General features: G+C 38.1%; 1 protein-coding gene across 2 annotated transcripts; it reads left to right on the forward strand.

Moving 5' to 3' along the window:
* The first annotated feature begins 3,309 nt into the window (after positions 1-3,309).
* On the forward strand, positions 3,310-7,126 carry LOC135652491 (protein SOSEKI 3-like). 2 transcript variants are annotated; one of them, XM_065173452.1, is made up of 8 exons: positions 3,310-3,433; positions 3,544-3,791; positions 3,890-3,959; positions 4,061-4,176; positions 4,308-5,250; positions 6,015-6,297; positions 6,384-6,512; positions 6,727-7,126. In XM_065173452.1, exons 2-7 carry the CDS (start codon positions 3,557-3,559, stop codon positions 6,459-6,461), a joined length of 1,725 nt encoding a protein of 574 aa, XP_065029524.1. In that variant the 5' UTR covers positions 3,310-3,433; positions 3,544-3,556; the 3' UTR covers positions 6,462-6,512; positions 6,727-7,126. The 2 variants fall into 2 exon arrangements, with proteins under 2 accessions (XP_065029524.1, XP_065029523.1); XM_065173451.1 differs by lacking the exon at positions 3,310-3,433 and having other exon boundaries at positions 3,440-3,791; positions 6,015-6,298; positions 6,386-6,512.
* Positions 7,127-12,661: the final 5,535 nt, after the last annotated feature.

The raw sequence follows: 12,661 nt of genomic DNA on the forward strand, positions 1-12,661 counted from the left end.
CGTCGCCCTCCCTCGTTAGACGTCACAGAGGAGATGTCGCCTTTTCCTCGTCTAAGGCGACGAGGCCTCAGTATCATCGGTGACTTCTTCTCATCCGCGTGGGGAGAAGAAGTCTCGACAATGTCACAAGGAGAAGAAACCAAGTGTCGTCAAGGCAACGTTTCTTCTCCCCACGCGAGCAGAAGAAACGAGGTGATGGTCACCTAGTCGCCCTTTTTTTCCTAGGAGAAGGAAACATCAACTTCTTCTATATATATATATATATAACAGTATACTCATACTGTACCGTATCGAGCTTAGCTCAATACTTTGGTACAATACGAAATTACCAACCTTGAATTATATATTATCCTATGTAGTTAGCTACTTTTAATATCCTGATCCTTGCACTTTAAAATGTTACATTTACGTTCATATAATTATAAAAGTAAAACATCTATGTCTATTTAACCTAATGATGTTTGTTTTATCAACGTAAACTAAAAAAAAAAAGGCAAAAAGATAATTTTAAATTTTTAATTAGTGGTGACAGATAGCATCGGTGGTGACGGACGATGGCGTCGTGGATGAGTGTTGTAGATGAGAAGAGAGACGATGAGAGATGAGAGTCACTTTGCATTTGTGTCGACGTCGACGCAATTCCCGAGTGACCCTTTCATTGCTCTGCATTTGTGTCGACGTTGACACAATTGCCAAGTAATGAAATAGTCATTTGACATTTATATTGACACAATGCATATGCCGAGCGATGCCACTCGATAACTGCGCTAATGCATATACAAAACAACATTGCTCAGTATATGCATCGATGGCCCTTTCGTGGCTCAACGACTTCGTTGACACTAACACATGTATAGAACGTATTGAGCGACAAAAGGGCTGCCCGACAATTACGTTAGCATCGACATAGATGCAGAACCGCCCTCACCTCTTGTCATCGTGCTCTTTATCTACAACATCTACTCATAGCCCCCAACTGCATCGTCGTCCATCACCATCAAATGAAATACTAAAATTATCTTTTTATTTTTTTTAATAATAAAATCGATGATGTTAAGATAAATATATCTAGATGTTTAACTTTTATAACTACGAGAATATCAATATAATTTTTTAAAAATATAAGAATCAAAATATTAAAAATAACAAACTGAAATTAGTACCCGACAATCGCATAGGCATCTTGTGACCCATCGATCGTCCTGTGATCCATCAATATAAAGCTCAACACGGTTAGTATCATTCATCATCACATCTAAATCACTCTCGTGGGCATCTTCCATCATTATCACATCACATGAATCTTCACGTCCGTACTCATGACTCGGATTTCCTAATAATTTTCAAGATTGTGCTCGGCTTTTCGTGAATCGTATCGAGTTCATATCTGTCCAAAGAGGGCGTTACATTCTTACACTGCTGACACGCGTACACGTCCTCATAACTACAATATTTAGTTCCATGCAGAGACCACTAACATAAGTCGCATTTACCCCACACGAGACCACTAACATAAAGTACTGACATCCACTTTTGGTCCAAATTGGACCCTTATGTCGATCTCCAACTTTCCTCTGCTTAGATCATTGCCATCACAGCTTATGTTGAATCAAAGATCGATGTGCCTCTTATATTCACTTTATCTGACATAAAGCTTCATATTAATGATTAAAGCCACGACGGCCGCTTCGTGTATGAAGCCACGGCTTCACTCAACTTATAACTAAGGATAGATAAGGGACCGAGAAGGGTGTGAGATGTGGCAACCCCTACTTAACTGGGAATTTAAATCCAATATGATCGGTGAAAGATTTATTTTTATTAGAAACTTCTCGTTTTAATCCGTATAAATTATATTGATGACATATTTTGAGCACATTAACATAAATAAAATTATTTTAAATAATTTATCAGAAAACACTCATAATATCATACTTTTATCCGGTAGTGTCCCCACAATTGATTTTTACCCATCGATTTTATTTCTTTAAAAAAATATCATATTATTTAAAGCCACATATCTACGAGTTGGTTTGGTTCAATCTAATCATCATAATTTGAGTTAGATAAGTTTAGATCAAATTAGTTTGGATTGGATCGAGTTTTGTTAAATCTATAAACAAATATAACTTAAGTGTGATATAAGTGTAACTCCAGTGTAATCAAGATATCTTCGTTAAATCGATCTAATTTTTTTTAGAAATACTAGCACATGATTTTGAGATATTTAGTATTATTTTTTAAAATTTTTGTTATTTTAGGATAAATTGAATGTAACTTTTTTTAAGGTAAACTACAGGAAAGGGAGAGAGAGAAGATCCAGTGAGAGCAGAGAGAAAAGGAAATTAGGAGAGAGAGAAAAAGAAAGATACATTAGAACTAAAGTGGGTGGGTGAGGAAGCAAAGGTGGATTAAGAGGAGGACGAGGGAGCAAGAGAGAGAGATGAGGAGGAGGAGATAGAATGGAAAGAGAAAGCTATGTTAGAGTTGCAGAGAGAAGATGAGGAGACGAAGATGTAAAGAGAGGAAGAGATGAAGTGAGATGAGAAGACGGAGATAGAGACGGATGAGGATGCAAAAGGAAAGGGTTAGAAGGAGAAAGACAATGTGAATGAGGAAAAATAGAAGAGTGGAACAAGGAGTAGGAGCAATCGAGAAAAGGTGGAAGGAGAAGACGATGAAATAAGATAAGGGAGATGAGATTAATTTAAAAAAATAAGAGATACTCTAAGGTTTAATTGATTCAATTAAATGGTTGTGACTTAATCAAATCGATTTGATTTAATTTTAATTTAAATTAATTTATTTAATCCTACAAAATTAACTCAAATCTAGTAAGTATAATCAATATTTTTTTTTATAATTATATTAAAATTATTTTGATTAAAATAAAATAAAAGATAAAAATAAAATACGAAGGCACCATCTCCTTAAAAACCGACTAGGAGGGATTTTTTTCGATAATTTATTTAATTATTTTTATGTTTCATATTACATTCGGGAGAGAGGAGTCTATTTTAATTATTTTTACATCAGTGTTAGACCTCATTTATCACATCATGACTACGTCAATACAGAGAAGATAATAGTAGCGAAGAAAAGTCAACCACGACCTTTTGACGAAGCTTTGAATTATCCAGCGGTCGAGGAGGTGAGCGTTAGTCGGGAAGTCCTATTAAAACGGGATAAGATCGAATCAACAGGATGTCCGAATCTTAAAGTGTGGTCATCCTACGTGTCATCTCTCGTTGGACGATGGACAATTAAATCGTTCCAAGAAGAGTCGTCGGGCCTTCCTTTTTCCTTCCACGGCACTCTCCCAGTGAGTAATTAATGCCTCCGCTACTCCCTCCAAAGCAGCCGTACCTCTTCCTACCTCACCCTCCTCGGCAAACTCCATCAGACTTTTTGCTGGGAATGCAGTGGAGAAGCGGTAAACCCTGACCATTTCTCGCTTCTCTACTTTGTCTTGACGTTCCGCATCTATAAGCATTTCAAAAATCCCACGTTGACCGACCCCATTCTCTCCCGTTCTGAGTGTAGGAGAAGGTTGGAGATGGAGGGGCGAGTGAGGAAGCACGGCGGCCAGACCAGCCCGGAGAGCGCCCGAGCTTGGGTGGAGCCGCCAGTGCCGCCCTCTCTTCCGCCGCATGCGAAGCTTCCGCCTCCGCCGTCGCCTCCCCAGGGGTGGAAAATCCCCGTTGTGTATTACCTCTGCCGGAACCGCCACCTCGAGCATCCCCACTTCATCGAAGTTCCCTTGTCTTCCCTCGATGGCCTGTACCTGAGAGGTCAGTTGTTCTAATCAGACATAAGCCACTCGAAAAGGTTGGATTTTTCACGAACTGTATTGCTCTGGCTGGGGTTTACGTCGTGTTTTGCTTTGTAGATGTGATCAATCGGCTCAATATGTTGAGAGGAAAGGGCATGCCCGCCATGTATTCGTGGTCTTGCAAGAGGTAGTGAGGCACCGCGATGTCATAAAAACCCTTCCTTTTTTTTCGCTTTGAAAACCATTTTACATTTGTCTGTGTTCTTACCTACGAACATGATGGTTCAGGAGCTACAAAAATGGGTTCGTGTGGCATGACCTCGCCGAGGATGATCTCGTGCTCCCGGCCAATGGCAACGAGTACGTTCTCAAGGGTTCTGAGCTCTTGGACCAGTCTCCTTCAGGTGCCCTTTAATGGAAAGCATAGTTTTTTCTTTCAAGAAACCTCTTTTGGAGCTGTACTTGTGATAGAAAGCTAAGGAAGAACGTTAGATTTCTAAACCACTGTCGTTGTCCGGTACTGTTGCTCATTTAGATCGAATTCATCAAAGCAATGGCAACCCGAGGTTGCCAAATCTGAAGCCCCAACAGCAGGAGAACTCCGCACTTTCAAGAACTCAAGAAGCCGCCGCTTCTTCCTCCTCTTCCCCTGCCTTAACTGTACTCAAAGATCTCAAGCCATCGCCGTCACTGCCTTCCCCTCGAGACGACGAGCATTCCCCCTTGCTTCGTCAGCCCGGTTTGCCAACCAACATATCTCCGGATCGTGGACCCCGTAGGCCTTCCTCGTGGGAGAACAGTTCGTCGGTCGCCGCAGAGTACCGAGCATACAAGCCCGTTGGTGCGGCAGATGCTTCAACCCAGACCGAAGATGGCGGAGGGAGAAATGCCCATGGAAGTCATGCCACCTGCATTAGAGGAATCTCAACTGATGACGGCTCAATAGATCTTGAATTCGAGGAGAAGCGGTGGAACCGTGACATGCGATCCAAAGAGGGCTCAGAGACAGGTGGGTATGAAATTTCCCCTGCCCCAACTTTGTCGAGCGAGTCATCCTCTAGTGGGAAGACAGAGACCTTGGAATCTTTGATAAGAGCTGATGCCGGTAAGGTTAACAGCTTTCGGATACTTGAAGAGGAGGAAGTCCTCTTTGATACAGGGCCAAAGGTGAGGTCAACCAATGTGCTGATGCAATTGATTACATGTGGGTCAATCTCTGTGAAGGATCACCACAGCTTCGGACTAGTGCCAACCTACAAGCCGAGGTTCTCCCATGCGAAGTTCCCTTCGCCGATGTTTGGTGGATCAATGACCCTCGGAGAGATTGATTACCTGTCAGAGGATCCGAGGCTAATAAGAATGAGACTAGATGAGAAGGAATATTTCAGTGGGAGCTTAATTGAGACTAAGAAGCACAAGGATACAGTAGGGCAAATTATGCCCACCCTCAAACGTTCTTCTTCATATAATGCAGATAGGTACGTTTGGCTTATGGTGCCCATGTTCATACCCAAAGCTTAATCTATGTTTCTTTTCTTAATAGATCTTTTTGAGGAAAAGTTTAATGCTCTTTTGCAGTAGTCACTTCTAAATCAGATAGCTACAGATTCTTGGTCAATCTAAATTAGTTAAAGCACCTAAAGTACAAAACCAGGAGCTATGCAGTTGACAGTGTGAGTAACATTGTGACCAAGAAAGATTAAATAGTTTCCTGAAGATGGAGGACTTGTCCATCAGTTCCTAAGTCTACATAGGTCGATGCACAGTACTTAAGATAGTATAAATAGTGAAGTATAGCTATTGTTTGAGCCATATTTCGTGTGAAAGAATTTTAAACATGTCATTTTGAGTTGTTGAATTGTCTATTCAACTATGGTATAATGAGGTTATTCATTTTTGAAAATAGGGAATTTACTGCATAGTACTCTGAAAATTTCAAGCCTAGCATAGAGAATTCAACTCTCTGAGCTTGCAGTACTAGAAAGTGAATGCTATCAAGAATATGGCAGGATAAGCTGATATTTGAGTTCCAGTCATATTTTGTATGAAATATGATCTCGTCTTCTATGATGTAGAACTAACTATTATGTTAAATTTGTTCTTTTCCTTAGTTCTTATCCTAGTGTTTCAGCAATATACATTCATCCAAGTGGTTAGGCCCTGTAGTAGCTTGCAATAGTGCTACTGTTTCTTTTGGTAATGCTACATTAGAACTTGATATAGATAACTCGGTGACTCTCAGGAATAGCAAGACACCAGACTCTAAGCAGGACATCGAAAAGCTAGTGGATTCATCGCGATCGAAGTGCCTCCCGCGTGCAATTAAGATGACATCGAACAAGCAGCCCAAAAATGAAGCACATAGGTCATCTATTTCAGATGGCCCAAGGAAATCTTCTGTTGGGCAAGACTGCAAGGAACTGCCAATAGGTGAATACCAAAAGATCACCTTATCAGTCAATGCATCATCCACCAGCGTAGAATCTTTTAAGGAACGAAAGGAGAAGGTGATCAAGATTGAGGAAAGTTACGTTGTCTCTCATTGCCCTTGTCACCTGTTATTATGACCTTGCGCTGCTTCATCTCTTGATAGATTATACTTGTCTCCTGCAGACTTATGTCAGGGGCTCGTGTTACAATTCAGTCTAGAGCTCCATGCGATGATAGTGAGGGTGGTTCTGATTCTTGAATGGATCTCGGCGATGAATCATCCAGTGTATTATCGTCAACCTGTTGAGAGGTGAGCATGGAGAAGGCTGTTATCATATGTGCATTTTCATTCAGGTTATTCAATCCAGTATTTGCAAGAAATTCCATTTCTATCCTCCCAACCTTGCTTTATCTGCAATTGTTTCTATTGTGCAATGATGGAAGTTGTCTTTCACCCGCTTTTTCTGTGCCTTTGAGATAAATATTTCTCTTTAATGAATCTCGTCACTTCCATCTTCATCTAGGTTTTCTCTTAGTCCAAAAGAAGGTAATGTTCAACGTGCCATCAGCAACCAGTAGAAAAGTTGCCATCGTCATCTCGGCCGACTGGATTATGGCAATCACTCTTGTCCACCAACTCTAGTGATTCAACATCAAGAGTTGGTTTCAAATTCTGTCATCTCTTTGCGGATTGTACGAGCTGCATCGTGTAGGAAAATGACTTAGATTATGTTGATGATGATGATGTAATATACATCCTTGTTCACTGGTCTCTACTCTGTTATTTGGAAAGATTGCTCTTTGTAAGAACTAGCTAGATTCAAGAAATCTTCCAACTGACGAGACTTACAAGGATATCAGGCTATTGTATCCCAATGGATGTAATCTATGAAACCTTTGGAAATGCAACTTGTGTTGATTTTAGATGCTAGTATTTTTATATTACATAGGCTTTTGAAAACTGATCCAACTTTGGGAAAAAAGATATAATTGGAAGTTTATGATTTTTCATTTAACTTTCGAGGTCAAGGGGTGTATATATCTTTATTTTTACAAGGTATTTTTTTACTATGTTATATTTTGCTCATATCACATAAGGTATATTTACATCATACAAAGTTCCAATCATATAATGTTTGATAAGAGAATACTATCTTCATCAATTTAGGGATAGTTCATTCAATATGTCAGATTTTGATAAATATATTATCATTTTTAACATTCTCCTTGCACTAATTTTTAAGGATGGAACAAACTCCTATCCTCACTTTTTCTCGATACCATGAATATTGGCTGTGCTTTATATATAACGAGATTTCTTTTTATTTATATATGTTAAGAAAGAAGATTTTTCTCGACAGAATAGCGAATGCATTCAATTTTAATATATTTTGTATGCTCATAAATGATGAGATTTACTATAATATTTAATTCTACATTATTCTCACAATGTAATTCGATAGGCTCCAACAAATCAACTCGTAAATCTTATAAAAAAATATTTTAATTATGTAAATTCATAAGTGATTGCCACCAATACCTAGAATTGATCTTCTTATAGTTAAATAACCTCTATAATTATTATCACAATGTTTAATTAAATTTAAACCACCCAAAAAAAAAGTCTTTGTTCTGATGTTCATTTTAAATATTACAAAACTTAGATTACCACAACAAGATTTGGTTTCCAAGGTTGAAGAATAAATCGATTAAGAGGTCTTGTGATTGTAAGATAAATAAGTCACCCAGCAAGCCTTCTATGCTATGATAAATCGTTAAGAAGTTCATCAGTAATTGAATCCAAGGAGACCCATATCGTCAAAAACCATCAAATATATGCTTTCGCTACGCAATGTGTTACTTCCATCTCAAAGAACTATTCTAATTTTTCAAGATCCATAATTCAAAATTGTTCATAGAGAGATTATTATGATAGCATGACCATTGTCATCTATAATTATAAAAAGAGTTGTTAATATTATTCATGAGTGAAAGTTAAAAGAGTCATTGATTGTGAGTTGTAAGCGAAAGGATGTTACTATTTTATTTCTTGATTTCTATTCTTTTGTGAAATTTATGTCTACGAGAGAAGCCATGCAAATCATAACATCTATCAATATTGTGGTTGTTCTCGTTATAATGACTATAATGCGATTTTCCTTTTATTTTATGAGTTATTGTTAGGATTTTTTTTTTGAGAATTTGCCAACATAACATCTTTAGAGATGATTCTTATTGTTTTTATTATTAAAAAAATCAACTAATAAACTTTTTTTTATTAGGAAAATTTTAGCATGAATAGTAGAATATGAGTAATTCAAACCCATGAGAAATTGTATTGCCTTGTCTCTTTCCTTTGGATGGCTCTGCCTCTTTACGATGACTACAATATAATTATTAATTTTACTTTATTTGATGAGTTATTATTAGAATTTGTTTTTCTAAAAACTTATCATGACCTCTTTAGAGATTATTAGGAAAAGAGTCGACACTAAGAGATGGGATGAATTATCAATTAATTTCATCGTCAAAATCCAAGATTCAAGATGACGCTCATTGTTTTTATAATTAGAAAATCATCGAATAAACATTTTCAACAATAGGCAACATATGCATTAGGAGTTTTTAACACTGATGGTAGAATATGAGTCATTTAAATTCATGATAAATTATATTACATTGCCACTTTGCTCTCGTTCCTCAACTTCCTTCGTTACACCACGCATGCAGACTTGTAGTTCAATGTAGGCGGAAAATTCATACCATAACTCTTCTGATTTGGTGAAATGGGCATACCTTAAAGTTATATTCTCTCCGTTTGGAATATTAACGAAATTAGAGTTTTTTTAGCTATTAGCAAAATTAGTTTTAATAAAGTTGAGGAACTAAGATAATATCATATCATTGTATTCTTTTAAATGTGATTTTATTTTTTTTGTCTATACATAGTGTTAATAGCTTGATGTCATGGATCAGGAGTCAGTACGGTTCAATCAAGGTGCGAATTCATCCAAGTGAGTCTTTTTGAGGGAGGGACGGAGTGGTTGAAGTTGAGCTGACAAGGATGATTTCGAGGTTATCTCGAGGTAGAACTAGAGTATATTTGATCTCCTCTAGAACCCTGCATAATAAGTCGACGTCGGAGGGATTCTAGACCTGACCCCTCCAAGACTTAAGTTAGCTAATGGGGATTTGGTTCTATATCTGGTTGGGTTTTTTGGGACCGATCCCTCTTTAGACATTGGGATTTGATTTTTTATACCTATGAAACCGGCAAGAGGGAATTATGATTGTAAGGGTTGCCCGTACCTCCTGCGATGCATTCATGCGAGCGGTTGACTCGTACAATCCCCTACCATGCGGGTTGGCTTGTCCGGGCTCCTATGATATGACGCTAATCTATACTACCTCATACAGCATGGGATTAGCAAGGGATGATTAAGGGAGTGCCAATCGCCAGCCTAACCCTCTCCCTCATCAAACAAATGTCATGTTATATTTACATCAGCTCCCTGACGACTACCAGCTAGCTCTTAATATATATATATATATATATATATATATATATATATATATATATATATATATATATATATATATATATATATATATATATATATATATATATATATATATATATATTCTAAAAAATATAAATTATATATTTTAAATTTTTACAAGATGTATTTTGGCTATGTTGATATTTTGTTTATACCATATAAGATATATTTACATCATGCATCATGCAAAATCTCAAATGTAATACTTGGTAAACAAATATTGTCTTCGTCAATTTATGAGGATCATTCATAAATAAAGTGTATTTATATGATATAAAATCTCAGAAAAATATTGTTTTCATCATTTTAGGAGAATCATTCATTTAATTTATTATATTTTGACAATATTGCTATTTTCAACAAATTTAAGTTTTCTAAAAGTTTGTATATATTATCGACGGAGTAAAATTTCTAAATCAACATAAAAAAGATCAAATATCAATTTTATAATCGATGACACCTAATTCAATTGGCTTCAGGAACTAAAATTTTGTTATTTCTCTGCAAAAATAAGAAAATTTTGTGGATAGTAATGAGAGTACTAATGATTCTTACAAAAACAAGTTTAGTGTTCCATCCAGCTTGTCTAATCTTGGGGACTGCTGAATAACCATGTTCTATAAATTCAATATTACATACCATTAAGGCATGAAACCATTGATTTAGATTAACTTACAAGAATATGATATGAGTGCACTAATATTAATTTAGATTAAATATTTTGAACCATTGATTTAAATAAGTTATTACTCGGATAGAAAAGAATTACGTATGGAAGGAATAAAAGGATATACTATAAAGCTTAATAAAATTAATGAATCAATTATGCTACAAAGATTTTTGAGTGAGACATATTCGATCACTTCTAATTCTATTATTCCTAACAAAAACACACATCTGAACTTTACAGAACATCGGAGCGCTACGATTCCATAGTGGCCAATTCTGGATTCTGTCACCCGCTATTGGTCACCATCTTGTGATTTGCTCTTCCATGTAGTTGACTGGGGACTTTTGTTTGCTTGCATGCAGATAATAATAAATAACAATGATTCAGATATGGAATAAGATCATGCATTTGTTCTTTATCCTCCTATTTAGTGGCTACGGGTAGTCTAAGCACCAAATCCTGACTTTCCTAATTGTTTTTTCGGTTTGCATGAAAGCAAGGCTACTCTTTGGTACAGAAAGCATATGCTAAAACTATTTAGTGGCCTGTTGTGAGCCTGGAATCACTCTGTCCCTTCACTTTTTAGAGTACATTGATCGGAGAGCTCTTCGGTTTTCATATGTGGTATCCATCTTTACATTTTCTAAGTCTGATGTGGATCATGTCATTATAACTCGGAGGTGTATGAGAGAGATGATGTCGATCATCCTCTTCGGTGGCATTCAACATTGTGTTTTAGGTTAAGCCAGGATTGCACCTCTTGGAATGGTGTAACCCATAAGCAAAACGATCTAATGTAACCCTATTATGTTTTGTAGCTTACCCCAAGCAGCAACTCGAAGCACTGTAACCTTAGCCTTTACGGCTAAACCCACTTGCAATAAGCAAGACAATCGTCCTGATTGCCCAATCCTTTATCCAAGGTGGAGTAATTTATGCACCATGTCACGGAACACCCCACCCCGAGTTGCTTCAGGAGCAAGGCTCTCATGATGAAGCAGCATTAGAAGAACAGCAAGCTTAGCCAACCAAACACGAGCCTGAAACGAGATCATTGGCCTGCTCTTTCACGAGCTAAGCCATGACACTAATAATAGCTCGTCGAGGCCATGAGCCTTGTGAAAGGAAAGCGCATGGTGATGGCAGGAGCAGGTGACACTCATCAACACCTCCTCCTTCGTCTTCCTTTGCTTTGCCCTCGGATACTCGAACCGAGTCGAGGTGTGCTCCCTTCCACAAACCTACTTTTTTTGTTTTCTTTATGTATGTCTCGTCTTCCATTTACACGCTTTGAGTGAATGGATTAGTTTGTTTATGGCTTAGTCACGTGTGAGTCTCTTCGATGAAGGGCATATATTTGTATAGTGTTTATTTAGCTGACCACATCATGTCCTTCCCCACCCCTATGGCTATGGCTATGGCACGATAGAGGGGGGGTTTAAGGGTGAGGATCTTCCGAGTCCCACATCAAAAATCACACCAAGGGTGAGATCAAAGTTTGGACTAAGATAGCTAGCGAGGATCCCTGTCTTTGGTTTCGATATACCTACCTAGCAAAGCCTTTAATGGGGTTAGGAATTACGGGGAAACGTGGATTGATGCGATTAGGGAGAGTGTTCCGAGGCGCCCAAGACCCTTAAAACAAGGGCTACGTGGAGCGCCGCTTAGCTTTATTGCTTTTTGCGTTGCATGGGCCCCTCCCCCCGCCCCCTCTTTGCATCCACCAACCTCACTAACCTTGAGAGCTGTATGTGTCTCCAAAGCAGTACGCTGTGCAGTGCATCCATTGCACTGGGCTTCTGCTGTATAAATAAATGTGGCCATCTTGATCTACAGACTAAAGAACAGAAGTAGAGGGAGGGGAGAGGTACAAAGCGATGTAAGCCAAGGCCGGAGAGGTGAGTGATGGAATCTACCACCATGTGGTTTTGGCCTTGGGATGTGGGTAAAATGCAGCAGTCCAAACTTTAAACGGGGTGAGTGGGTGGTGGCGTGACCTCAACGTGGATGACTTACATTATTCTTCTTTTACATTACCTGCTGTTTGCAATGGTCTGTGATATCACTGTGTAGCATGTGCAATGCATGTGAAACCACAGGCCAAGTAGCTGGTTCTTGCCCATGGATAGAAGTTATTTCAAGTATGGAGTTACTATAATGCATTCAAACTCAAAAGGCTTGGTTAAAAACGAAGCTGTAGCAGGTCGAGCACTGGATCTCCTCGTAAGC

This window comes from Musa acuminata, chromosome BXJ3-11 (genome assembly GCF_036884655.1).
Source record: "Musa acuminata AAA Group cultivar baxijiao chromosome BXJ3-11, Cavendish_Baxijiao_AAA, whole genome shotgun sequence".
NCBI lineage: Eukaryota > Viridiplantae > Streptophyta > Magnoliopsida > Zingiberales > Musaceae > Musa > Musa acuminata.